The following is a 27,146-nucleotide window of genomic DNA, read 5'->3' as shown; positions in this document are numbered from 1 at the left end:
AGAAATAAAGACCATGTGTTTTAAATATTCAATTAGAACGGGACAATCTACACAAAATTTGCAATCGATCAGTGAAAACGTCATCTTTCTAGAGCCTGTAGTTTCCGAGATCTCATTGTCGAAAGGATTGACCACAAACGTATAGTTTAAAAGAACTCCAAAGATGGCAGCACAATTCATATATACTTCGTTAACTTAATTTACTGTTTTGAAGATATTACAGAAAAACTGTAAAATAAGCGGTAGTTTTATTTTGAGTTAATTTGATTTTGAGTTAAACGTTCCTTTCAGCAGTGAGGCTGTCTCAATGAAGCCCCTTGCCGATCTTCTCTGTTTCCTTTTCGGCCAACTATGATCAACGCTCTACTCCGTTCTCCTATAGACCCTATGTGGAGGCCGCATCATTTCTAATTTCAAGTTGTTTCTATTGTTTGGTAAAGTCTGAAACATTTCCAGGGATCCAATGTCGGTAAATACAGCCTGAATATCATCCAGGGTTGGTAAGTACTGCCTGAAGTTTAACTCCGCTCTCAACCAATCGTGCACTGAGAAAATGGAGGGTTTGCTAAGCCAGGGTTAAATGAAAACTCGTTTGACAGTAGCCGAATTTCTGTTAAAAACACTCTCATTGAAGAAATTCTCTGAGTTATTGTAATCTAGCAGTGTTCGGTTAAATCATACTTTGCTGTTTTAACCTAATTCTAGGCTACTAATTTTGAAAAATTACATCTAACTAATTTACTCGGCTACTTCAAATAAGGAGAGATCGGTAAACACGCAACGCATTTGATAATTACCGAGTACGTGTGGTATTTTAGACAATGAAATTGCCGTTGCAGGGAAATTGGAGCTCTGCTTTATGATAAAGAAAAAATAACATCGCTGTTCTGTCGCGGTTATCTGTAAGGCGGCATATGTGTATGCAATAGTGTAATCACAGAGGAAAGTGGTGTAATATTTCCGTTAAATCGATTAAGATGTAGGAAACAAGAACATTATTAACAACATGGAGATTGGAACAATATATACCATTATTCGAAGGTAAGTTTGTGTTGATCATGTATGTATGTATCGTTACACCCGGCTCATAGACCTTCGAAAAATAGCAGTGTCTTGCTAGTTGTTAACATAAACTGAAACGTAGCTTTCACTTTACGTCTGTACGAGACACCTCACACATAAATTTGATGTGATAATGCTGTTGAATTGTGCGTACAGGTTTACTTTTGGCGCACCACTAGGAAGGATGGGTTAAGTTTAAAGGTTAAAAAAAAAAAAAAGAGAAATTAAGTAAGAAATGGTGATTTGGAGTTCTTATGTGTTATTTATGTGTGTATTCTTGGCAGTAAAGTTATGTTTAATAGGCTAGAATACTAGAAACTGGGTTTTGGCAAGGGTACGAATTTCATTAACACAGAGAAAATGCATGTAGAAGTTGATACTATCTGCAATACGAGGAATGTTCCGATGATCGAGGAGCATGATAATCGTATAGGATGGTGAATCGGTACGTTGAATATGATATTTCTTTTACTTTGACTTTTACCGAATTACACAAGAAAATAGAATCTATTATGAAGTGAAAACCAACTTCTGTGAAAAGCGGCTAAAGTCACAGTTCTAGTGTAAGTAAAGTATTACCGGGAACCCTAAACTAACCTAATCGAACAATTATTAATGGTTTAACTGTATTTTTGAAGGTTTGAAACTGGACGTAAGCCGAAAGAATTGTTGGAAAATTAAAATTCTTTCACTAGTTTTCTTCTTATTGTGTCCTAAAAGGATTCTACTGGGCAGTATAAAAATATTTCACGTGACATAGATAAAATTCAAGGAGGCAAACAAAAAAGTTCTTAAAAAATTACAAGTTGTGCATAAATACGGCTTTCGGATGTGTAACGTAAAAACTATAGTGCACAAAACACAAACCAACTTATGATAGGCGGCCACTAAAAGCACGAATCGTATCTAACCGAGTGATGGAAGGGCGAAGCTGACTCGCCGTCGCATTAGCGCGGGTTGAATCCGAAGGGACTGCGCGTTGGCGATGGTGGGTATACGCGAAGGCAAGGGTAGCAGAAAGTGGGTTTAGGCCAGGATACAAGTTTCATTAAAGCTTGTCATGGTTTCATAGTAGTATAATGCTCCACTTTTAAACATAACAGGATCTGTACACGGTGGAGAAATATGCAGCCGGTGGAAAATAGAAACTTCAATTATTTTATCGGTCGTAAAGAACTTGTAACGCTATTACACTTGTAAACCTGAAATATAGTCGTATTATTTTGTTTCATTCTGTAGCCTGCAGAAATTTCATCCTGATAAATGTCTTTTCATGGAAAGTATTAAAAATTTGCCTGTAAATCTTTCAAAATGTGGTGCTCCAAAACTACTACAGCACCGAATTGTGGCTTATTTTGTTGGCTTCATGACAGTGACGGCGAATATGGTATTTAATGCAGTATGTAATGCCGAAAGTCAGTGCATGTTACAAACTGAATTTCCCTTTGATATCTATTTCATTTCTTTTATATACGATGTGTAAATGAATTTGATTACTGATAGTATTTGCAATGCCTATTTTTGTGTTTCTTTTATGTAGTAGATGTAGCTTAGTATTTCAATTTAATTGGTATATATGTTTATGTATCTTTTACCCTGACGAGTCTTCTTCACCAGCACAAATTCGTGCAATATGCATGATTATAAAGACGAAAGAAATTGAATGAATGAATTTAACCAGAATAACAATTAATTGAGAAATAGTTGGTGTAACTGAATGACAAGATTTATAATTTGCAAAAGCAATGCAAGGGAGGTATCATAGTGTTGAAAAATGGAATGTATCAGCACAAATGAGGCTGTTCGTAAAAACTAGCGAAATTTTTAAGATCCTTTCCGGCATTATTGAAATGAATTGAAATGAAATCTTTGTTTTACGTCCCACGATTATGCCGGTTATGCTAAAGGAGACGGTGATGATGAGTAATGAATGAAATGGTGGAATGAAGAATGAGGGAGGAAACGGGAGAACCCCGAGAAAACCCCCGCACATGGTGTTGTCCACCACAAAGTTCACTTTGGGGGGGCTGGGATCGAACCCAGGACCTCAAGCACCAGAGGTGAACGCTCTACCACTGAGCCACCGCGGCCCCTTCCGGCATTATTATTGAGTGACCCTTGAATTTGAAACTTCAAATTTTGACAGTACATATGATTTGTGACGTAGGATACCGCTAAGGAAGAAATTTTGGAAATTTGACGGCGTAGGTGTGGAAAAGAGGGTGGAAATTATTTTAATAAGATGTCCATATCTCTGAATCCCTTAGGCTTAGAAACTTGAAGTTGTTTGTTTCGACTTCTTATTTAAAATAAGTTGACACGTGTTTAATTGTTTTGATATTTTAGTGAAAAGGAGGAGAAAAGAGGCGGAAAGAACAAAATCTAGTCTATTTGAAGAGGCATTTAGCTATGCAAATTTACGAAAACCTTAAATATAGTTGATTTGATGAAGCTCTTTTGCCATTTTTTCCCTTTTTTGTTAGCACTTAAATTAATTCTAAAAATACTGTTTCTTTGAAAATAAAGTGTAAACATAAAAAGAGAAGAATATTTGTCATTATATACAATCGCATTAATTGATTTCCCATGAAAGGGTGTTTTATTACGCAACAAACTCTTAATTTTTCTTCTTCTCTCTTCCTACCTACAGCTTTACAGGTACTTAACAATAATTGTCGACTGAGAAATAATTTTAATGTCGCTCCCGTAACGGTGAAGTGCTTGTAAATTATTTTAAATTTCGCATTTCATTGCAAGAATGAGAGTTTCCTCATATAAATTTATTAACTTTTTCGGTTCTTCATGCTACGGAGATTGTTTTAGTTTATTAAAGGAAACAAATAGGACTTCTAATTAGCTTGAAAACACTCAATGCAACCATGATGATTCGTGTGGGTCTGCGGAGAAATTATACTGTTGTAAGGATCGAAAGAAATACTACTGAAAATTGGGAGAATGGCAGCCTACACAAAGAAAAAAAAAAATCTTTGAGTTTTACGACCCACAAATATGCCGCGCCACATAGGTTAAAACAACTGGTTATGAGAAATGAATGAAATGGTGGAATCTAGAAAGTGGGAGGATACTGAGAAAACCCATGCACACGGTGTTTGTCCACCACAAACCCTACTTGGTACGAGCTAAGATCAAACCAGAGGCTACGCGCATGCTCTACCACTAAACCATGGCGCCCTCCAGCCTACACAACCAATACGCAATCCAACGACGGTGCATCCAGTTCCACACCTCTGCTAGCTGCGACGTCATCTATGATTTATTTATATTCGACTGATAATTCTGGCTGTCTACCTTCACAAAGTAATTTGTTATTGAGAGTCATATATGTTACCTGTTAGTCTTCACTGAATAAAATTCAACATTTCAAATTTTACTATAACTTACTTTTAATCGCACACACAAAAAGGCATTTAGAATCTATAATTTAGGTTAGCAGCTCAAAATCAAAAAAAGCTTACTTGTTAGGGCCATCTAGCCTTTTTTCTTCAGAGGTTGTTAGCAACACTGAAGGTGAAAGGGGCTCTTTTGTTTGACGCAGCGAATCGAGTACGTTCAGCTAATATATATATCTTTGTGTTGTAAAGTGTCAATTTTGGTTAGGAGTTGTTTTATTCTTGCTTTTAATATGAAAAGAAAGCGAATATAGAAGAGGCCCATAATGTGAATCTGTTTGTTTACTGATAGAAAGTCTCAGGTTTTGTATTTTCTCCCCTTTTGCTTTGAGTCCTTTCCTCTCCTCCGTGTTTATTAAATAAAAATTAGTGTTAGTGTACGATGTTGCAGCTCTGATAATTAACCGTGTCCATGAAATGTTCAATAGCTTATGCATCTTTATGAGATTCTAGTAAGTGCAAGTGAAAAGTTGTTGTGACTTAAATATAAAATACCGGTAGTAAATCTACAATGAGTTAACCAGTGTATATGTTATCAAAAGTTGCATCCTCTCAGGTTCCAAGATGCTAAAACGCTACGACTGGACCGAGAGCGCGGAGAGTCTGAAGCTTTCTGTCAATAATCTATTTGCTTAGGTATAATGTGGGTGTTGAAAAGAAATATAAATAAACAGAGAATGCGAAAGTAAAAGTAATGGAAATAAATAATATAAGTTACCTTCTCCAACGGTATAGATATAAAAATAATAAATATTGTAGAAATTGAATATGTGATTATGTGTTCTCCGCAGATTTTTAATTGGATATGATACATTCACGACTAGCCTCCATAGTAGCTGTTTCCTTTTATTAATATTAAAATTAAGGAATCAGTAAATAGCCGCAAAATTGTAATAACAGAGCTTTTACTACATGTATAATGAAGAGGTCAAATCGCTGCGCAAAAAAAAAAAAAAAAAAAAAAAATCTTTTGTAATGCTTACAATAATCATTTAGAAAAATCTAGATAAAAGGTTTCATGTAACAAATTCAGTTTATACACCGATTTCTTCAAATGTTTTCTGATAGCTTAAAGAATGGTTGTTCAAAAACAAGATTTTCTAACGAATAACTCGCACTCGGAGGAGCAAAGAAGAAGGGAGTGGGGTGAGATCATGTGATAAAATTTGTTTCTTTGAATTTGTCCTACTTGTCTGCAGGGCAATGTTAGTCTTCTAATAATTTAATATTACTTTTCTTAAATCTTAATTGGAAGATCAACAAGTGTAAATTTAATCACAACTAAATTTTATCACAATTTGAATTTTTAATAAATGCTAAACGACATAAAGTTGAAAGTTGTCTTTAGGATCTAGTAATGTTAAATGTGTTAATACAATGTATTTTATTGTTATTTAACTATTATACGTACTATACGTCTTAAGATGGTAGAAATTAGGCATAAAGTCTTTCAGTAAGTCATACTATAGTTTTAGAGTGTGAATATTGAAAGTATCTTAAAAAAAAAAAGATATTTTTTTTTTTCTACTAAGGTCAAAGTGTTCAGTGCTGCATGCTCCTTTCAGATATTGAACTTACTCCGTATTTGATTTCCGGTATTTAAAAAAGTTAAATTTTAATAAGTGAAAGTTTAAATAGATTTTATTAAAATCTTGTTGTGGCTGTGTCTTAGTCAAAATAATAACCAGAGGACAAAGTTAATAGTGCAAGACCACAAGTCCCCACTGTGGTTCATTTGTTCGATGCTCGATAATGGTATTATTGGCTTTTGCTGTAAGTGCTTCAGACGCAGCACTCATTACCAACGGAAGTAGTACAAATTCATAGCCTTCAACTTAGTTTATTCGATTTTGAAATTATTACAAATTTTAAAGCTGTGTACATACAATATTCTTTATATTGGAGAGTGATTTTTTAAACGATTCCCTTATACTATATGGTGATTAGTTTATTCGATTTTGAAATTATTACAAATTTTAAGGCTGTGTACATACAATATTCTTTATAATGGAGAGTGATTTTTTAAACGATTCCCTTATACTATATGGTGATACAATTACTTTATACGAAAGCTAATATTAATTTGGATTAAAACCAACCTCTTTTGAAGTATGGTGCCATCGTGCAATGGGTCAATATCAGATCTTTATGTATAAAATGCAAATTCTTGAGTGACTGATTGAATGAATGACTGACCCTCGCACAAGCCAAACCGCTTAGGCTAGAAACTTGAAATTTGGTCAGTACATAGGGTTTGTGACGTAGGGTAGTACTAAACAAGGATTTCTGGAAATTCGGCGGGTATGTGGGAAAGGGGGGTGGGAAATATTGTAAAGATGGCCGTATCTCCTAATTCTTTAAGGTTAGAAACTTGACGAATTGTATTTGGACTTCTGATTTAAACAGTGACACGTGTTTCAGTTTTTTATTATATTTTACAAAAAATGGGAAGAAAAAAAAGAAAATGAAGAGAGGTGTGTGTTTGTAAGTATTATAGTAAAATATCGATATGTCGAAACATTGAAGGTTAAAAACATGGAATTTGGGATTTGGACTTCTCATTTAAAATAATTAGACACGTGCTTCGGGGTTTTTTGACATATTGCCTAGAAGAAAATAAAAGGATGGCAGGGGGAAAATGGGGTGGGAAATATTTTAATAAGATGGAAATTGCTTAACTTAGAAACTTGAAGGGACGTAGGATTCGTGACATAGAGTATCTCTAAGGAATGATTTATGGAAATTCGACGAGGAAGAGGGGAAAGTATTTTAATAAGATGGGCATATTTCCTAATCATTAGCATTCTTCGGAATACCCTTTTGGGCCATTAAGTTAGAAATTTTGAAGTTGTGTATTTGGAATTCTGATTTTAAATAATTTGACACGTGTTTCAGTGGTTTTTGATATCTTAGTAAAAATGGGAATTTCGAAAATTCTGTTTACTAGGGTGGAATTGTTGGTCAGACGCCGCGAAGTGGGTATGTGAAGCTACTATTATATATAGGGTGAGGCATTTAAAACTCTGGAAATATCTGAAAAACTAAGACAGAAAACGTTGAAATTTTGCACCATTCAAACATCGGCAGAGATGATTAATAAACTTTATAATAAACACAAATACAGAAAATTTATAATAAATACAAATACAGAAAGCTTATTACAAAATAATTACAAATATTATTTAGAAAGTAGTTAACAAGGAACCAGTACATGGTAAGTCATCAAATATCCTTGAGTTCTTTCTTCTAGTCCTGCCTTAACCTAGATTTTTGGGTAATTCATATTCTGGCCACACTTTAATTTCTATGATGGCAACACTGAAAATTCTTCCGATTCATATTTCGGGTGTAGAATAACATTATCTATTATTGTGGTAAGTTACATTTCATTATCTCTTTCCACTTACGAGAAACAGGCAAAAGAAAATATGTTAGCTTTTGTATCATTTTTAGTAGTCTGCCCCCGTAATCACATCACACCTTGCAGTCTTATTTTGTCCTACAGAAGTGTAATTATTTAATATATTTTCCAGAGAATGAAATTACTAGCAACATAATGGCCATGCTCCAAGGCGAAGACATAAATTCTCTGTTTCCAAAAGTGGGACACAGAGCATTGTTCAGGAAACATTGGAACATGTGGAAGAAAGATATGCATCCACTAGTAGACTGTGATTCTGCGGTTAGTTGTATATTTTACTTATTCGTAGTTTTATCATTACTAACATATCTGAAGTATATAAATGACAAAGCTTCTGAAGTATTTAAAGGTATCGTATAGTTATATTACACTTCCAAACGATGCTATGCATAAGTGTAAGAACAGGGTTCCTACTTCTCAGAGAGAACTGAGAGAAAATGTTGCAGGTCAGGGGAAAAGACTGGCAATCAGGGAAAGTCAGGGAAATTTTATAAAATATATTTTTCTAACATTAATTGTACACCAATTTCAGCTTAGCCAACCATTATAATACCTATTTGGTTTTTATTTCTATTTTCTATTTACACCTGAGCTATTGAGATGTTTTAGAGCAGAAAAGCTCACCACTGCTGGAACATATAATGTTAGTATGTTAAATTTAGAATGTGTTTTATACCTTTAATTACTTCTGATTTGAAATATAGTTAACTAATAACTCTGATTGCACAATACTATTCCATTTGTGATAAATTACCTAATACATATGTTCCAGTAGTGATGACCTGCGCACATAGGCTATTTTTGTCATAATAACTTTTACATAATGGCATTTTGGGATATTAAATTCCAACAAAGGTGTTTGTGACTAAATATAGGTTTAGAAATTATTATTGTAAACCTAATAAAATATAGTACCAGAGAGCAAGGAGCATACGTGCTACCCTAAAGATGTTCTAATTTCCCCGTTAATGATTGTTAGACGAGACATTCCCATTGGCGAATAACTGTTCCCTTTTAGTCGTAACAGCAGAAATCAAACAGGCTCCTTATATAAACAGTTACTTTGAAACAGAGTTGCATAAAATTCAACTATGATACCTCCCGCTTCTCTGCCGATCACAGTATACAGTAAGCACAACAGAAAATAATAGCATAAATGACCACACACAGGGAAGCATAAATGACCACACGTCTTCCTTCTATTTGACATCCACGACAAACGGGATAAGTTGATATTAGAATACCTTGAGGTTTTTGGACTTATATTTAATATTGAATGTATTTAATGGCTTAAGATCTTAATTTTAAAAATGTAATAGAAAATGATGCATAAAAGAACATTTGTTAACAGAAGTAACCATACACTTTTCATTTGGTCTTGGAAATATATCAAGGTATTCTTGTCGTGTTATAACATCTACTTTCTGTTCTTCGCTATCAGTATTTCTCGCAGGATTGCTCATTGGAATAAATTTCATATCTATCTCATTTAGATTTTGGATGCATGCTTACTAACATCATTTATTAAATGTTTCTTATTGTCGAACTAGTAAATGTGGAAAGATATATAATATTCACTTAATGGCAGGCCTTTTGTTGTAAGCAAGAAAGAATCAAACATACTAGTATTCTGTATTTTAACGAAGTAGGCGTAATTTCTTCAGGCACGTTTCTTTAACTAGCTCAAGTACTGGCAGCGAAACACCGTAATGATAATATATCTTAATGTCTTTGTAAGTAATATTAATTTATATTGCAATTAGCTACTACAATAATGAAAATAATTACTTTTTTCTTTCCAGCTCCTTAAGGACTATGAGTACATGTACTCAGACAACACAATCAGCTTATTTGAAACTTTCCCAGTATTAAAATCAAAACTTTTTGACGTTGCCACGAAAAAGAAGAAACCACGAAACTCTGATGGTCGACTGTTTCATTTCCTACAGTACAAGAACGGTACGTAACTTTTCCCTGTGTAAAAGTATGTAACAAAGCAGAACCTTTAAACAGTGATCCCAAAAAAGGGTATTACTATGCTTTGACAATTAACGTAAGTGTGTATCCAGAGTAAATTGTTTCAGTAATTCTATTGAAGTAAGTTCATGGAAATCCTGAAACGAATTGCTTAAGGAAAGAAAAGTTTCTACGCTAAAGATGGACTTTCTTTTTTACATATCATTTAGGAAAATATGAAAAAAGATTAGAAAAATATCTGTACTAACTAGAAAGCAAGTTCTATGGTTTAAACCAGGTTTTTAGGGTTGAAGTAAGTTTTTTTTTTATATATATATAAAGTTTTTTTTTTTTTTTTTTTTTGTCAGTCACAGCAAAAACTGTGAGAATTATTGACAAACGGCTTTCGGAAATCGATTCAGCATCCAAAGAATTGGTTGCATCTCCTTCAACAACCATTCACTTATACCGAAAATGGTGGAAATGGACCATTTTTGGTTTCAATACTAATGGTCATAACTCAAAAATGGTAATGCCTAGCGACAAACGGTTTCCGGAAATCGATTAACGATTTCAAGAAAATAAACCATCTCTACTCTTGCGTTTATACTAAATCCGAAAACTGTAGAAATTCACTACTACTTCCGGTTTCAACATTAATGGTCATAAATAAGAAATAGTCAGTGGTATCGACAAGCGGCTTTTGGGAATTGATTTAGCATCGCAAGATTAGATCCCATTTCCTTGAACCGGAAGTGGTAGAAATCTACTACCTCCTGTTTCAACACTAAGGACTACAACCCAAAAACGGTAATAGGTAGCTCAAACAGTTTTCGCAAATTGATTCAGGGTTTTACTATTGCATTTGTATATTTGAAGTATACTGTACCTTTAAATTGTGGAATAATACTTACTTGTTTACATTATGTAATTCGTCACTTCTGTCTCTTCTTGAAAAATATGACAAGTGTTTTGTGTATATCTGGTTTTGCTGAGTAACCAATTGTGTATTAATGGTGTGTATAGGTTTCTTCATGGTACTTCAATTTCCTCTTACTCTCCTTCCAGCAAGTCTATTATTATCATTCATCTGTTCTTTTCACTCAACCTACAGTCACAACAGCAGGAAATTAAACTAGATCAAGGCATCTAGTTCCTGCATGAGAAACATATTTCTTCAATAGCTATTATGCTATCTTTATTTCTGTCGGCAGGGTCACTGTTCAATCCCTTGGTAAGATCTTCAGAAACAAGGTTTGTCTATAGATGTACCAAACAAATTATGGGACAATACCAGCAAAGATGGTTCAGAACGATACTTCCCAGCCCTACTTTGCCTCTGCAGGGCAGACCTTTTAGTCATTGGGGTTTTAACTCTTAACTGGATAAATAATTATATAGTTGTAGTTTCTTAAACAAAGTCCTAAGATTTTTTGTTTTAAAAATGTCTTTCCGGTTAAAAGCACTTGAAATATTATGGAAATTGCATTAGTTTTTTTTTTTTTTTTTCATTCAGTCAACATGTTCTGCTCACAACTTATTTTGGACTTTTTCATTCTAAATTGAAATATGGTATTACATTCTGGGGATCTACTGCACTGCTAAATTCCATATTCGTTTTACAAAAGAGAGCTTTAAGGTTTATGACCGGAAGTAAACTTCGACTTTCTTGTAAACCTCTATTTAAATTTCTGGAAATCTTACCTCTTCCATGTTTATATATATATGAACTTCTAAAATTTGTAAGAAAAGATATACAGATAGATACAAGCAGGTTCCGGTTGAACTATTCATATGCATAATACAAGACAAGCGTCTGACCTTCATGTAGAGTCCTCACGTTTAAAAGTACATAAGAATAGTACATTTCCTATGGCAGTGAATATTCATAACAAGCTTCCTTCCACTTTAAAAAACAAAATATCTGGTTTCAATAAAGCAGTCAAGTCCTACCTACTCGAGCACTGTTTCTATTCTGTAGAAGAATATCTCGCCTGTAGTAAATAATGTTTAAAGTATATATATTTTGTATATCTATAATGTAAGGTTTTATTAACTGTTATGCTGTTTTATATCGATGTATGTAAATTAGGATAATGAAAAATTGTATCTTTTTTTTTTAACATAAATTCACATTATTTTAATATTGCATGTAGATTTAAACCTATACATATGTACACATTCAGTGTTCTTATGACGTGTCCAACTCATACGTTCACGCTGTGAACAATTTGTATGAAAAAGGATGAAAATAAAAAAAATGAAATCTTTGAGTTTTACGTCCCACGGTTATGCCGGTTAGGCTAAAGGAGACGGTGATGATGAGTAATGAATGAAATGGTGGAATGAAGAAAGTGGGAGGAAACGGGAGAACCCCGAGAAAACCCACGTACACGGTTTTTGTCCACCACAAAGTTCACTTGGCGGGGCCTGGATGAAAATAAATACAATACAATACAATACAATTATAATTAGTAGCAACTGAGAAAATTTCATTCGTGACACGGCAATAATAAAGCCGAGTTATGCAGAGAATTCGTACAGTTTCAGTAGCTGAATGTTACAGCGCTCACATTGGTGCGTGGAGTCACTAGTTTGATCCCACTCATGCTAAGTGAAACTTGTAGGGGACAAATACTGTGTGTGAAGGTTTTGTCATTGTCGTCATCAAAGAATATTATATTTCTGCAATGGAACTAAATCTTATTTGTAAGAAATTCATTTATAAATTTATTTACTAGTACTTTTCAACTTTATTCCAGATTCGGAAGAAGTATCAACATTAGCAGCTTTTCTACTCATACCCTATCTTATGAACGTAAATAGCGTTCATGTGAAAACTTCGCAGAAGATTTGGAGACCAACTAAGGCCGAAGTACAAGAGGGCTTCATCTCAAGAATACAAACGTGTACAGAACTAAAAGACAGCATAAGTGCAAGGCAAGCGAAGTTCAAAGATCTGCATTTAACAGTACAGCCATACGTCATGGTTGTAGGAAGAGAACTGAATGAAGTAAGTGGCTTTCACGTAATAGTCGATGATGTGGTATATACGTTACCAAATATAATAAGTGCCGTGGACTGCTGTTTTAAGATTATATGGTCCTTAAATGCTAGTTATTCGGTAGAATCTCATGATGTGTGGGCATTTCTTCAAAGATCATGTTACCATTTATCGTCAACTTACGACAAGGAATCAACAGCCATCAACACTCTCCTTAGTGACATTGGAGTAGCTTAATATACATGTTCTATATTCTGACTTTTATCTTTTACGAAACAACAATTCTTAAATAATTACCATCCAAGTATATTTAGTTTCATAGCTTTTGTAATAATATGTATAAAAGTGTAACTTGAATGTAACAGTCATTAATTGTTATAATAACTTTTCAATATGAACGGTAAGCAATATGTGATACTTCGTTGTCACTTATAATTGTCTTCTTATTTCTCCTAGCCCAGGGATGGAAAACATGCGACCTCCACCCCTGGGCTGAGAGAAATAAGAAGCTAATAAATTCAGTTCCTTTGAGTTTTCACTCCCCTTCAGCAACAAGGCTCTATGAGACGTGGACCTACAGCTTATCGTAGCATCCCGATGGAAATCGAACCCGGGTGTCCCGCGCCAAAGGCTCGTATACTATTTACTTAGCAAAGAGGAAGATCTCAAAGTGCGGCCTTCAGTGTCTGTTATGAAAAATACTAAATTACAGTATGGCGTCGAAAATTCGAACTATTTGGGGCCACAGGTAGTTCGGATTTTCGAAAATGACCAGAAGAAAGCCATTTAGGCTTAAATATACTGTACGGTATGCACTTTTATCGATACAGTGTTATACAGTACATACAGTAATTACAATACCGTACGTAAGACTATTTACATTTAACCTTTATTTTACGGCTGTCAGTACACTGCCAGAATAGTAAATCCGTTCTTTCCCGCGTGGCACTGTACTGACACAGGCGAAATGTTTACTTTGACCCGCGAGCACACATATTTTTTTTTTTTTTTTAAATGATGTGCCTTATTGTATGAAGAGATAGTCCATAGTGAAAGGAACCAAAAACGTTGGTTCTCAACCGGTGTGCTCACGGGTCAAAGTAGACCTTTCGCCTGTGTCAGTACAGTGCCACGCGGGAAAGAACGGATTTACTATTCTGGCAGTGTACTGACAAGCCGTAAAATAAAGGTTAATGTTTCTGAAGAACCTGCTCGTACACTAAATTACACTGTTCTTGTAACACTCTTAAAATTATCTTTTATAGGCCTAAGGGAAAATAAAAATATGTATGCCAAATAATTACATATGAATGAGCTTTTGTAAAGTCATTGACTTCAGACAAAGAAAACTCAATTAGTGTACTGTCACTAGCTTCTAGGGACCACGTTCTGATTTTTGACGTCCGGATTATCGACGTCCTACTATATATAAAAATATGAAATATATGAGAAATTTAATTTTGAAGTTAAATATATCAAATAGTTTCATACAGTTTCATGTACATTATTAATGTAATTGAGTTCCCTCCATGGCTAAGCGGGTGGCATATACGCCTTTTGAGTGGGAGACCCGAGTACGACTCCCGATGGGAGCTCATGTTGCTCGGATTCCAGGTTAAGCTGTAGGTCCGTGTCGCATGTAGTCTTGTTGCTGGTACCTCCAAATAAAATAAAATCAAGATCTATTCAAAATTATCATATGCGACATTTCAGGAAAATGGTGTTCTCAGTAAGGCTTTCAAAACAAATTCCCCAGCTCTTTTGAAATGTAATTTTGAAAATGAAGGGAAAACGTTGTACTTAAAAATAACATTATGTTAAAATGTGAAGTTCATAAAGACGAAACTGTCCATATTTTAAAAGTTAACATTTATCAGTTTTATGTGTGGGTAGTCACGGCAGAGACACGTCAGGAGATTTTTCTCGAGTGACTTTTCATTGAACGTGTTCAATAGTGCGTTTGAGAATTAATGTTCATTATTAGACAGTTGTTTTGTTTTACCTTTATATTCTTTAGGAAGACCTTCAAGTCTATATAAATGTTATGAATGTTATATTGATTTTTTTTATTATTAAGTTTTCATATTTGGTAAACATGTTAATTATGATCGTACTCCGGAATTTTAGGTGTAAGTAAATAACTGTTCCAACTCTTTGTAATCGCTTGAAATGATGACATGTCTAGTTTAACGTCCCACGTTTCTGCATTGATGCTAAGGGAGACGGTGATAATGAGCAATGAATGAAATGGTAAAATAAAGAAAATGAGAGGAAAGGGATAACCCTGAAAGAACTCACAAACTTGGTGTTTGTCCACCAGAAAGCTCACTTGGCGCGAGTATGGATCGAACCACGGACCTCACGCTCTACCACTTAGCCAATGCCACCCAATTTGTACTCGCATTAAAAAAAAAAAAAAAAACTATGCTAAAGGAAAGTAACTAGTTCAGTGCTCTCCTATGCCATTGAGCGTGTTTTTATTCTTGAGTCTAGAACCAATACAGACCCTACTTGGTCCAGTGGCTAGAATCCTTACCCTCTGTGTGCGTGGTCCCTAATTCGATTACCGGTGGAGTACAGTTGAACGAAAAAGTGGTTCGGATTCATTTTAATCAATAAGTTCACGCCTCTTTTAGCCATCAAAGTACAAACGTAGGACGTCAAACTACAACCAATCTCGAATCAATGCGGCACAAAAAGAGAATAAGCTATAAGTGAGCATAGGTGGTCTGCAAAATTATTTACTTGCACTTACAAATTCGGCCTATATAAGATATATGTGTATGTTCAAATATTTTCTTTTTCTGTTAAAAGTTATAAGGGTACCAATGTAAATAATCAGGTACTTGTTTTGAAAGAGAGTATTGACTACCTAAAAATAACAAAGTAAGCTTTGAATTATCTGTATTTCTCTTACGAAGAGAGATTTGTTTTGTTGAATCTTATCTATGTCATAAATGTGCTTTCCTTTGTTTTCTTTCTTCTCTACTTACTAGAATTCATGAAATAAAGTGTATTATGTAGCATAAATAATTGATTTTCTTTCAATAAGTAATACGTATTTCCCTCTTGCAATATCTGAGTGTCAGAAATTCCTAGAGTTAGCTACGGTTATGTTCCGTAAATATCAGGAAGAAATTTTTCTACTCTTTTGCGTTTTTGTCATTTTTTGAACTGAAAATAGAACCGTAATCTTGTTTATTTCAGTTCAAATTAAATGTTTTCATATTTTTATATATATATATATATATTGATTCCATATTTTATTTCATATTTGTTTTCATATTTCATTTCTTACGTCGTCTTACGTAAATGCGTATTGCTATTGACAGGAACTTCTGACAACACAGTGGCCCATCCAGAGCTTTTTTTTTTCCCTTCTTTAGTTAGTGTTGCTAAGGTAGTTGGTATTTAAAACATCTCTGCTAGTTGATAACTGTTTATAAGGTAGTTGGTAAAATTATTATCTCTGCTACTATAATTCGTAAAATATTTTTCAGAACTATAACTCTTATCCGCACCATTCTATTCGCAAAAAGACGCGTTTCTCGACATAAATCTCCTTAAGGAAACAATCAAAACTTGACTTCACAATAATTTATGTACCTATCTTCTGTCAACAGATTTATGCTAAGAAACGTGTCTTTTGGAGATTAGACTGGCGCGGACAAGAGCTATAGATCTGAAAAATATTTTGAGAATTATCTTAGTGGAGAGGATATTTTTACCAACTACCTTAGCAACAGTAACCAACATGCTCAGTTAAATCAGCCGAGTTAGAAGGTTATTTTTACCAACTACCTTGGTAACAGTAACCAACATGCTCAGTTAAATCAGCCGAGTTAGATAGTTATTTTTACCAACTACCTCGGTAACAGTAACCAACATGCTCAGTTAAATCAGCCGAGTTAGAAGGTTATTTTTACCAACTACCTTGGTAACAGTAACCAACATGCTCAGTTAAATCAGCCGAGTTAGAAGGTTATTTTTACCAACTACCTTGGCAACAGTAACCAACATACTCAGTTAAATCAGCCGAGCATAGACGGTTATTCTTACCAAGTACCTTGGCAAGAATAATAATACCCGGTTAAGGCAGCCGAGTACAGGGGGTTATTTTTACCAAGTACATTTGCTACATTAACGAATTTTGCTCGGTTATTTTTACCCTGTACTACTTGGTTGATTACCCCCTCGGTTGAATTAGCCAACTACTCGGTTAAATGCACGACAGTTAATTAACCGAGTAGCACTCGGTTGCAGTAACCGAGCTCTGGGCATGCTCTATATTGACAAAGCAACTTGGTTACTGGCAACCGAATTTTGGCTAATTTAACCCCAAAAATTTTCTCAGTGTGTGAGCATTTTCCAGGTCACGTTACTAGAGTATTTCAAAATGGAATGCAACTCTCGATGATTACACAAAGTGTAATACGATGCAAATTCACTGGACACAGAATCGAATCTAGAAGGTAAAATCTCAGAGGAAGGGGAAGCCAGAACCCAGACTACGATAGGTATATCGTGAGTTTACTATAAACTTTCAAAAATGTATAAGTAATAGCTCTTCAATTACACAGGTCTGCAACCAAAAAGCTGTTTACAGCTGTTTGCATAAGTTTAGCTGATTTTTACGCTTCTGGGTGCACCGAAGTCGAAAATGACCCCCGTTTCTTCCTGGGACGTCAAGTTTTTCACAATCGATATGTAACGTGGTCAAACAGGTAGCTGGAAATCGCTAAATTGCAAATGCATCGCACGAAAATAAAAATGAACATAGAAGATTAAATGTATTTGTGCTCCCCGAAACATGAAAATATATGTATATTGGTCCGGATGGGGATCACTGACATATATCGTAATGTGTCATGAATGAGCATACGAGACTACAAAGAAAAACCGAAAACAATAAATCTGTTCATAAAACGAATTTAGTAAGATTACATCTTACAAGGGAAGAGAGGGAGATTATATATTGAAGTGGAAGATGGCTTATAAACCAATCGAAAGCACTAATGACGCCTATTACGAAACTGTAATAAAAATTTTCCGAATGCATATACGGTTTGAGTTATATGAATATACAGGGTATCCAGAAAATCCGTTTCCACTCCTAGAAATCGCAAACGGTGAACCAGATGCCAAAACAGGAAAACACGTGTTTGATAATTTTAAAAGTACAAGGTATCAAAGCAAAAAGTGTTGTCCCAGGGCCACCCGCAGGGTTCCAGGTGGGGTCGAACTCAGAAACTGCAAATGGTAAGGGGACCTAGAAGCATATCGTTGGAAACCTGTTGGAAAATGGAAGAAGATGTAATAAGCCTCGACTCTCTAGAATTATCCTGTACAAAATGGCGACCGGTCAAAGGGTCAGCAAAAACGTCATTGTAAAGTCTATGGCAACCTAAAAAAAAAAAGAAAAAACGAAACGATGAGACAGATGCCAAAATAGGAAAACACATGTGTTATCATTTCAAAAATACAGGGATTGAAAATAAAAATATTTGTCTCAGGGTCCCAGATGGGGTCCTACTTAAAAGTTTCAAATGGCAAGGGACTTCAAGTAGCATATCGTTGGAAACCTGTTGGGAAATGAAAGAAGACGGAACAATTCTTGACTCTCTAAAACTATATTGCGCAAAATGGTGGCCGGTCAAAATGTACATCCTCATTTCGATTCTCCAAGCACATTCGCTTTCCATTTAGCAATCGGTACTTGTTGTCATTGTGACACGATTGCACGTATTCGCTGTTCCTGGTGCAAGATTTTTTTTGTTTGAATCATTTTATACTTGATAATCCAGACAACGAGCATAAGTACCACTATTGTACATTATATGTTAGCTAGTCAGTTCTATATTCAAATAAGTCAAATGTTATATCTTTTCTTTATTTCTAAACTTTCTTTTCTTTTATTTCTTTCTTTATTTATTTATCTAGATATTACTGGACTCAAAGAGCAGAATCTCACAGAATTTCTTTCTTTTCATTGAATAAGAATTGAAGTGAAAACAAACTAAAACCCGACTACAGAAAGAAGAACTAAAATGCAAGATGCTTGCACAGTGTTATTGTAGAGCGCCCACACTTGTTCCATCTGCTTTTATTTAACAACAGCTTTCAAACGATATCCTTCTTGAGCCCCCTTGCCATTTGAAAATTTTGAGTAGGACCCCTTCTGGGACTCTATGGAGGACCTGGGACAAATATTTTTACTTTCAATCATTGTACTTTTGAAATTATTACACTTGTGTTTTCCTGTTTTGACATCTGTCTCACCGTTTCAGTTGTTTTTTTTAAGGTAGCTATAGACTTTACAATGACGTTTTTGTTGACATTTTGACCGGTGGCCAGGATAATTCTAGAGAGCCGAGACTTGTTCCGTCTTCTTTCGTTTCGTTTTCCAACAGGCCTCCAATGATATGCTACTTGACCCCCTCCCATTTGCAATATTTGAGTTCGACTCCTTCTGGGACCTTGCGAGTGACTCTGGAACAACACTTTTTGCTTTGATACCTTGTACTTTTAAAATAAACACGTGTTTTCCTGTTTTGGCATCTGGTACACTGTTTGCGATTTCTAAGGATGGAAACGGATTTTCTGGACACCCTGTATATTCATATAACTCACACAGTATATGCATTCGGAAAATTTTAATTACAATTTCGTAATAGGCGTCATTAGTGCTTTCGATTGGTGTACAAGCCATCTTCCACTTCGATATATAATATCCCTCTCTGCCCTTGTTAGATTTATAAAACGTTGGTAAGTAGTTCTGGCTACACTGTTTGTTGCTCAAATACTACGAGTACGAGGGTTTTGTTGGCTCTGATATTAGAAAACTCATATCCAACAAAGACTTCATCAGTTCAATGACTCCAATTCAAAAAGAGGCTTGAGTTGCCTTTAGTGTGGTCATCAAAACGTTTTTGGGAAATCGAAAGGAACCACAATACAAGGAAATGGTGGAGAAAATGTTGCATTCGTTCCGAATGCTTGGTTGCTCCATGAGCTTAAAAGTCAATTTTCTCAACTCCCACTTTGACTACTTTCCTGACAATGTGGGAGCAGTGAGTGAAGAGCTGGGGGAGCGTTTCCATCAAGATATCAAAGAAATGGAAAGACGGTATCAGGGGAACTGGAGTGTTACGATGATGATATACTACTACTGGATGTTGTTTAGGTATCTTCCGGCAGGCGCCTACAAAAGGACAGCCTCCAAACGAAGTTTGACCTTTTAAAAAAAGACGATTTCACAAGCAATCTGATTGTGGGTGGTAGGCCTATTACTTTTTTTTTTTTTTTTTTTTTTTTGTCTTCACGTGTGTGCGTGTTTCTGTACATTAATTTGTATTACGCTTTTAATGGTGTTTCTGTAAATCGCATATTTGTTTTCACTTTTTTGTTCAACAATCACCATCGGTTTCTTCGAAACCCAGACGTTCCAGAACAAAACGGTTGTCATTCCTGGATTCAGCGCACCCCAACAAATACGAATCAGTTAACTAAACTGAAACCGCTTAGCATTGTTTTATTTTTGCAGACCTGTGTTATTTTCTTATCACTCATAAAACTGGGAGCTTAGGCCCTTACTGGCCCGAGCTAGATCCGCCTCTAGCTGGAACCATCAAAATATCGTTGAAAAATGTAACTATTGCAATACAATTATTATAAAACCTATAAATATGCATTCTTTTTACTGCGACGTTATAGATCACTATGAAAATCAGTGCCAAGGCTAGTAATTCTGAATGTTATGAAAATACTTCTGCGCACTACTTCTCATACTTACGTACAGTGAAATATCTATAATTTCACGATATAAAAAGTATTAGCCATTGAGGGCTGTAATTCCTTTATATTTTACTATTATTTCGCCAGCTTGTAGTTTCATGTCTTCTTCTTATGCACCCACTGTTACCAGACTCAATTGCTTATATAATTCCAAAGAGTATACGCGAAAGGGTAGCACTAGAGTTCTATCCGCATACAAGATTCCGTATCACTTATACAGGGTTTTCATAAAGTATGGACGGATTTAATTCGCTTATAATTTACATAAAAATGCTCATATTGAAATCAAATAAAGTGCAAACGGTAGCGGAAGGATTAAATTTTTACCTGTAATCTGCACCAGCTCAGTTCATTCACCGCCACACCTCCAACTGGGCGCCATTTACGTCCACACATTCGCGTAGGCGGCGTATACATATTTTCACATCCTCTATCTGTTAGGGAATTTCTCGTCAAGGAACTGTCTCACCATGATTGCATAGTGACGGGGTGCCCCGTCCTGTTGGAATACGATGTCGTTCTGGATTTCACGTGCCTCCAGTTCCGGAATGAGGTATTTCTGCAACATATCCAGGTACGAATCTCCATTCACGGTCTCCATTCAAGAAACTGACCCTTGCCCTCCCTCTCCCTCTCTCAACGTGTTCAGAGTTGCCGCTTATCTAACAGCGTTGCCAACTAAAAATTTAATCCTTCCGCTACCGTTTGCACTTTATTTGATTTCATTATGAGCATTTTTATGAAAATTATAAGCAAATTAAATCCGTCCAGACTTTATGAAAACCCTGTACTGTGAAGTCTTATTAAAGTAGATGTATGTAATGGCTAGGAAACAAGGTCCCCACTATAAGCGGAGCTGGCCAAAAGAGATTCCATTGAAAGCGGGTTGGGAAACAGTGCCCCATTACTTCATAAGAGCCTAGCACATAACAGTACAGAACACCGTTGTTGTATGTGCGTTTTATTTTATTTGCTTTTTCTTATTATTTGGAAATAACATTACTGCCAGTTATTTTTTTCTTTAAATTTTTGGGGTCCCCAAGAGACTCGGGCCTTAAGCTATAGCTCGTTTAGCTCATACGTAAATCCGGCATTGTGCACGATATTCAAGGATTAAGCATGTTGTCAACAAATGAACGTGATAGACAAACATTGATTGAGTCAATCAGAGGTTACACGTGTACGCACTCTATTTTGCAGAGAATTGGATACATGACAGGCACAAAATATAAGAAATAACAATGACTCATCGAGATAAATTATTAGACAGGTATAAAGTAAGGCAAATCCTAGCATCACTCCGTAATAATAATTTAACCTTTCAGTTACATGAACAAACAAGTAAATTACTTACGACCTTCGCTAAAAGAAAATATTTCTTGTTTCAAAAGAGAATTACGTTAAAAGAAATAAATTCGTAATTATGCAAAAACTATTACGTTCATTTTGAAATTACTTACATACAGGAAGTATGATGCTAAAGATACATACTTTCGATAGCGTTAAATAAATGAGTAGCGCAGAGGATCCCTGGGGCCGGGCCTACCAAGTGCGATGTAGGTACTTCAATTATTAACTCTAAAGGGCTTATTCACAGTTTTGCATTGCCAAGGGCGCCAGATATTAGACATTGGCAAACAGATGTAATTGGAGGAATTTGTCAAGCCCTATCTATAGGTACTGTTAATTTTGCTCTGAAGCCTCCGGAAGCTGGTCAAAAAGGGCAGCAAAAGTAAGGGGGTTCATTGGTCCCTAGTAGCAGAAACAACTTACAATCCGCTTGCTGTAAGCTTACATTGGAAATCAGCAAGCTTGGATTCGGCTTGATTGGAAAGCGTGCCGCAAGCTGGATGCTAATAACGAAGTTACAAAGGAGCAACCTTGCATTCAGTGTTCCATTCAAGTTTAACGCAAATGTTTTACGCTGGCGGTAATTCAATAGCCAATGAACGGCCAGTGATGCTATGACGTTCTGCGAAGGATCTATAGAATCGCTTGCAAGTATAACAAAAGACAGATTGTATGAAAGCACGTGTTGAAAGGGCAAGCGTAGAAAGCTAAAAGCCAAGCACACGCCAACTGGCCGAAAGCTTTCTTGTTATAGTGCTGCCAAAATGTCTTGAGCCGTGGCAAAAATGAGAACTAAAGCTCACACCCACACGTTGAGCCAATAAGGGTTCAGTTGTTGCTAAGCAAGAGAACTTTAGCGAAAGGGAGTGAAATTCCTTCAGCCGATAGCAGCGTTTGGGACAGAAGAGTAAGTGTCAAGTCAATGTGGTATATATTTACCTGGGGTGATTTAGAGAAACGGAGAGGTTTTAAGACTGAAATCAATATAGGAATAAGATCGGTATACAACCACATTAGCATATGTAAGAAACATTCATAGAGGATAGAGCTAAGCTGAGAGATCGGTATAGATGATGGGTAGAATTTTGTAAAAAACTAGATATCTCGAAACAAAACAAAGGTAGACGTAAGAAAAAATGTGTCTAGTATACTTTCAATAGCTTGCATATGACGCAATTTGTTTCAAGGAAACTTCAGGAACGATTGAAATTAGTGAGAGATAAGTCTTCAAGTGGTTCCATTTTGACTAATTGGGAAGCTTGTTCAATTAGAAAGCTATCAAAAGAAGATTTGGTTAGTGGATTCTTTAAAGAGACTTGAACCTATACTAATCTATGCAAACAAATATAAACAAACTGCTTTCTAATTGGGCAAGCTTCCGAATTAGTCAAAATGGAACCACTAGTGAAGAATGATCTCTCACTAATTTAATTCTGTCCTGAAGTTTCCTTGAAACAAATTGCATGTCATATGCAAGCTCTTGATAGATTTTATACCAGACACATTTTTTTTCTTCCGTCTACCTTTGTTTTGTTTCGAGATATCTAGTTTTTTTAAAAAATCTTTGACTCATCATCTATTCCGATATCTCAGCTTAGCGTTATCCTCTGTGGATGCTTTTTACATATGCTAAATGCGGTTGCATACTGATCCTATATTGATTTCAGTCCTGAAACCTCTCGGTTTCTCTAAATCACCAATGACCCCCTTATCTTTGCTGCCCTTTTAGCACCAACTTCCTGAGGCGTTAGGACAAAAATAACAGTGCCTCTAGATATGGCTTGACAACTACTTCCTATTACACCTATTGGTGAACGTCTACCTTCTGGGACCCTTGGCAATGGAACTGTGAATAAACCCCTTTTACATAAACTTTGTCAGCGGCGTCGTTTGGGGAGGGCAAGAGGCAATTTCATCTTTCCCCGAGTTTGAGAAATATATATTTTTAATAGATTGTAAACAATTCTAATATTTTAAAAAAACGTGAAACTCTTATGTCAGTGGAGAATCTTGTCCCCGGCCCCAGGCACGTAGCCAAGGGGGGGTCCGGGGGGTCCGGACCCCCCCTTCGACACCAGAAATGAAAAAAATAAGGAAGGATGAAATAAGAAATGAGAAAAAGAAGGATCGCGTTAACAATTTAAAAAATCAGGATACTTTTAGTTACTCTTTGTTATGAGGAGATTTGTATATGGTGGCGAGATGAGCGAGATCTCCTGGAAGAGTCAGGGAATTTAAACTTTCTAGAAAAGTTACGAAATTCTCAAAATTTCTAGAATAGTTACGGAATTTTCAGAATTTCTGCTACTAGTCAGGGGGATTTCAAGGGAAATTTCAAGTTTCCGAAAGCATAGTACCGTTGTGTAACAACGTGGAAATTTTTTATCATAAATTTTCGTCATCGCAACCTTGCAGTATCAAACATGTTATTTCAAAAACAATTTTCTACTGCTCCTTTAACCTGTCATTGGAACAGACAGTAGTTGACGGAATAATAAAAACAAAAATTTATATGGAAAGAAAGTTTTGTTAACATTTGATTCAACAGAGAAAGGGACGCATATATTGTAAAATATTTTACAAGACATTTTTGAGTATGTACTTTTTATAATAGTAAATATGTACTTTTTATAATAGTTGGGGTCATAATGAAAGAAAAATTGTTATATTTGAATGAACAGAGGAAGGATGTAAATATTGTAAAAACTTTTTCAGCAAGTTTTTTAAAATTATTATTTTACTCGAGATTTCTCATAGTTTGTTATTAAAATACTTACCAACATATATCCTCATGTTATTGTCCTAACAAACCAATATATATTGATATTAAAGTAGTTTAGATTGATCGAGCTCCTGGGCATTTAGAATTTCATGTCACGCCCCCCCCCCCCTCGTTACGAAATGCTGACTGAACGAACCAATATATGTTCCAGTAAAATAGTTTCGAATGATCGAGCCCCTGTTGTGATGATCACACTATTTCATGTCACGCCCCCCCCCCCCTTCACGAAATCCTGGCTACGTGCCTGCCGGACCCCAAGCAAAACCTGAAAGGAAGCTGCTAACTGAATTATGCCGAATGGTGTCTATAATAAAATCCTATGTTTGTTTCTACTAAGCTATAATATAATATCCATAAAATCATTGTTTTTATGAGCTTCGACAGTTTCATACGTAGTATGTTTATGAAGGAGTATATATTTGTTACTGTTGGGTAAAAATAAACAATAGATATACAATTTCCCAAATAAATACTTCTGACAAAATGAAAACTGTTAATTATTTTTGGCAACAAAGGACATACATTTTAGCGGAACAAAAAGTTCTTTTTCCGATTTTCTCGAAATTAACACATGGGAATTTATCTTCAAGTATGTTACCTTTCTTCAGTGCTATATGATCTATAGACCGATCTGGACAATATTTTAGCTAAACAGAAATTAAAATTTAAGGGTTAATGATAATTTTTGGCTATATATCATTAACCATACAATGTACTGTCGTCTTGCAAGTGCCATATAATGAATAGTTCATACTATAATTCAATATCAATTTTACGTCAATATGAGATATGGTTCTCGTATATCTATTTTTTTTTGGGGGGGGGGATATGAATAAACTAGCGTTGATTGCCCCATTCGCTAGGTTAAAAGAAAAACTTTAAATTCACAACCACTTTATATATATATCCTCCTCTCCCCAAGTTGCGGGACTGAATTTGGATTTAAACATCATCGGAAGTGTCACTGTTTATCTCAGCGACCCCGAAAACTATGGATTCAACACTAATTTCGGTCATTTTCGATCGATCATATATATATATATGTATATATATATATATATATATATATATATATATATATATATATATATATATATATATATATATATATATATTGATATATAGCTCAATAAGATATATCATTTGATTTGTATCTCATCTTTGGACAATTCTTCTTTTTAAATATTGATTATATTTTACTTTTACAAGTAGTATATGAGTAAAAAGGAGTATGTTTGCCATCGTTAGGAAAATACAAACAACAATAGAAACTATCTACTAGTGGTTAGTATATAATGTGCTACCTATACACTAGACAAAAAAAAAAGCAATTTCTTCTAGTAAAATAAAAACATTCAGTCATTATTGGCAAATGGACCATGTACGTAACGAAAGTTCGTTTTTTTTTTTTTTTTTTTCGAATCTCTCGCAGACTAATAATACTGTACAACCAATTTGAGGTAACGTTCTGTCCTTTAGTTGAAAACGGGTAACTTTTAACTAAATTCCAGGTGCCAAATCGATATGTGAAGTCCGTTGCCTCTTAATACTAGAGTGACTAGACGTACTGATTTTCGCAGTACAATACTGTTTTTCAAAGAGCTGTCCTGCGTGTTGCGAAGACTCCTAGAAAATCAGGAAATGGTCTTTTTTCAAATGTCCTGCTAACTGTCCGGATTTAACTTTTTTTTGCAATATTTTAATGTTTCAATATGACAATAATGAATTATTATTATTAGTATTATTATTACAGTAGGTACCTTGAGCGAAGATATATAATTAAAATTATGGTTGCCACGCGTACAAAATCTCAGTAATTATTGATGTGGAGCGGATAAAAGTTTTTAATAACTTGTCCACCTTCAGACTTTTATGGCTGATAAATATTCATACAAACATACATTTAGCTTTGGCTATATGTAAGACTAGCCTTTGGCTAGCCAGGAGCTCCGCCTCCGGACCCCAGCATGTTTGCTCGGTCTACAACCTTGCATTTCTTATGTATCAACTTTTGCATCAACAGTGAATTTCGTGCATTTGCTCTTAATATTTCCTGAATTTGGCGAGCTAGGGACTTTGCCCCCAGGTCCCCGTGTGGCCATGCCCTACGGCCTCGCACCTCTTAAACTCACAATTCTACTAAATTTAAAGTTTCTTTTCCTATTTGAACTAACTAAAAGATAAGATTTTGTATCCCAAGAAAGCGCACATTTAAATAACATGGGGATTTCTTCATCCCCCTTTAGACCCCTTAAAAAATAAAAAAATATTCACTTTTGGCAATTTTCCTGTGGGTGAGTCCCAGAAGGCTACAATCATGCCAAGTTTCATCATTCCACTCCTCGCGGAAGTGTCTAAACATTGTGG

The 27,146-nt window shown here is 35.3% G+C and overlaps 1 protein-coding gene across 3 annotated transcripts; it reads left to right on the top strand.

The window, feature by feature from the left end:
• Positions 1-669: 669 nt before the first annotated feature.
• LOC145687873 (uncharacterized) lies at positions 670-15,951 on the top strand. 3 transcript variants are annotated; one of them, XM_081761389.1, is made up of 4 exons: positions 670-1,041; positions 8,006-8,154; positions 9,696-9,852; positions 12,612-15,951. In XM_081761389.1, the coding sequence occupies exons 2-4, from the start codon at positions 8,029-8,031 to the stop codon at positions 13,088-13,090; spliced, it is 762 nt and encodes a 253-aa protein (XP_081617515.1). In that variant the 5' UTR covers positions 670-1,041; positions 8,006-8,028; the 3' UTR covers positions 13,091-15,951. The 3 variants fall into 3 exon arrangements, with proteins under 3 accessions (XP_081617515.1, XP_081617531.1, XP_081617523.1); XM_081761397.1 differs by lacking the exon at positions 670-1,041 and adding an exon at positions 1,079-1,263; XM_081761405.1 differs by lacking the exon at positions 8,006-8,154 and having other exon boundaries at positions 671-1,041.
• The last annotated feature ends 11,195 nt before the right edge of the window (positions 15,952-27,146 follow it).

This window comes from Thermobia domestica, chromosome 1 (genome assembly GCF_964235325.1).
Source record: "Thermobia domestica chromosome 1, izTheDome1.hap1.1, whole genome shotgun sequence".
NCBI lineage: Eukaryota > Metazoa > Arthropoda > Insecta > Zygentoma > Lepismatidae > Thermobia > Thermobia domestica.
This window is presented reverse-complemented; position numbering and strand designations above follow the sequence as displayed.

Coding starts and splice junctions, on each gene's coding strand:
- LOC145687873 (XM_081761389.1), top strand. CDS start 8,029: ATGGCCATGCTCCAAGGCGAAGACATAAATTCTCTGTTTCCAAAAGTG. Junction 8,155..9,695: donor TAGTAGACTGTGATTCTGCG/GTTAGTTGTATA, acceptor TTTTCTTTCCAG/CTCCTTAAGGACTATGAGTA. Junction 9,853..12,611: donor TTTCCTACAGTACAAGAACG/GTACGTAACTTT, acceptor ACTTTATTCCAG/ATTCGGAAGAAGTATCAACA.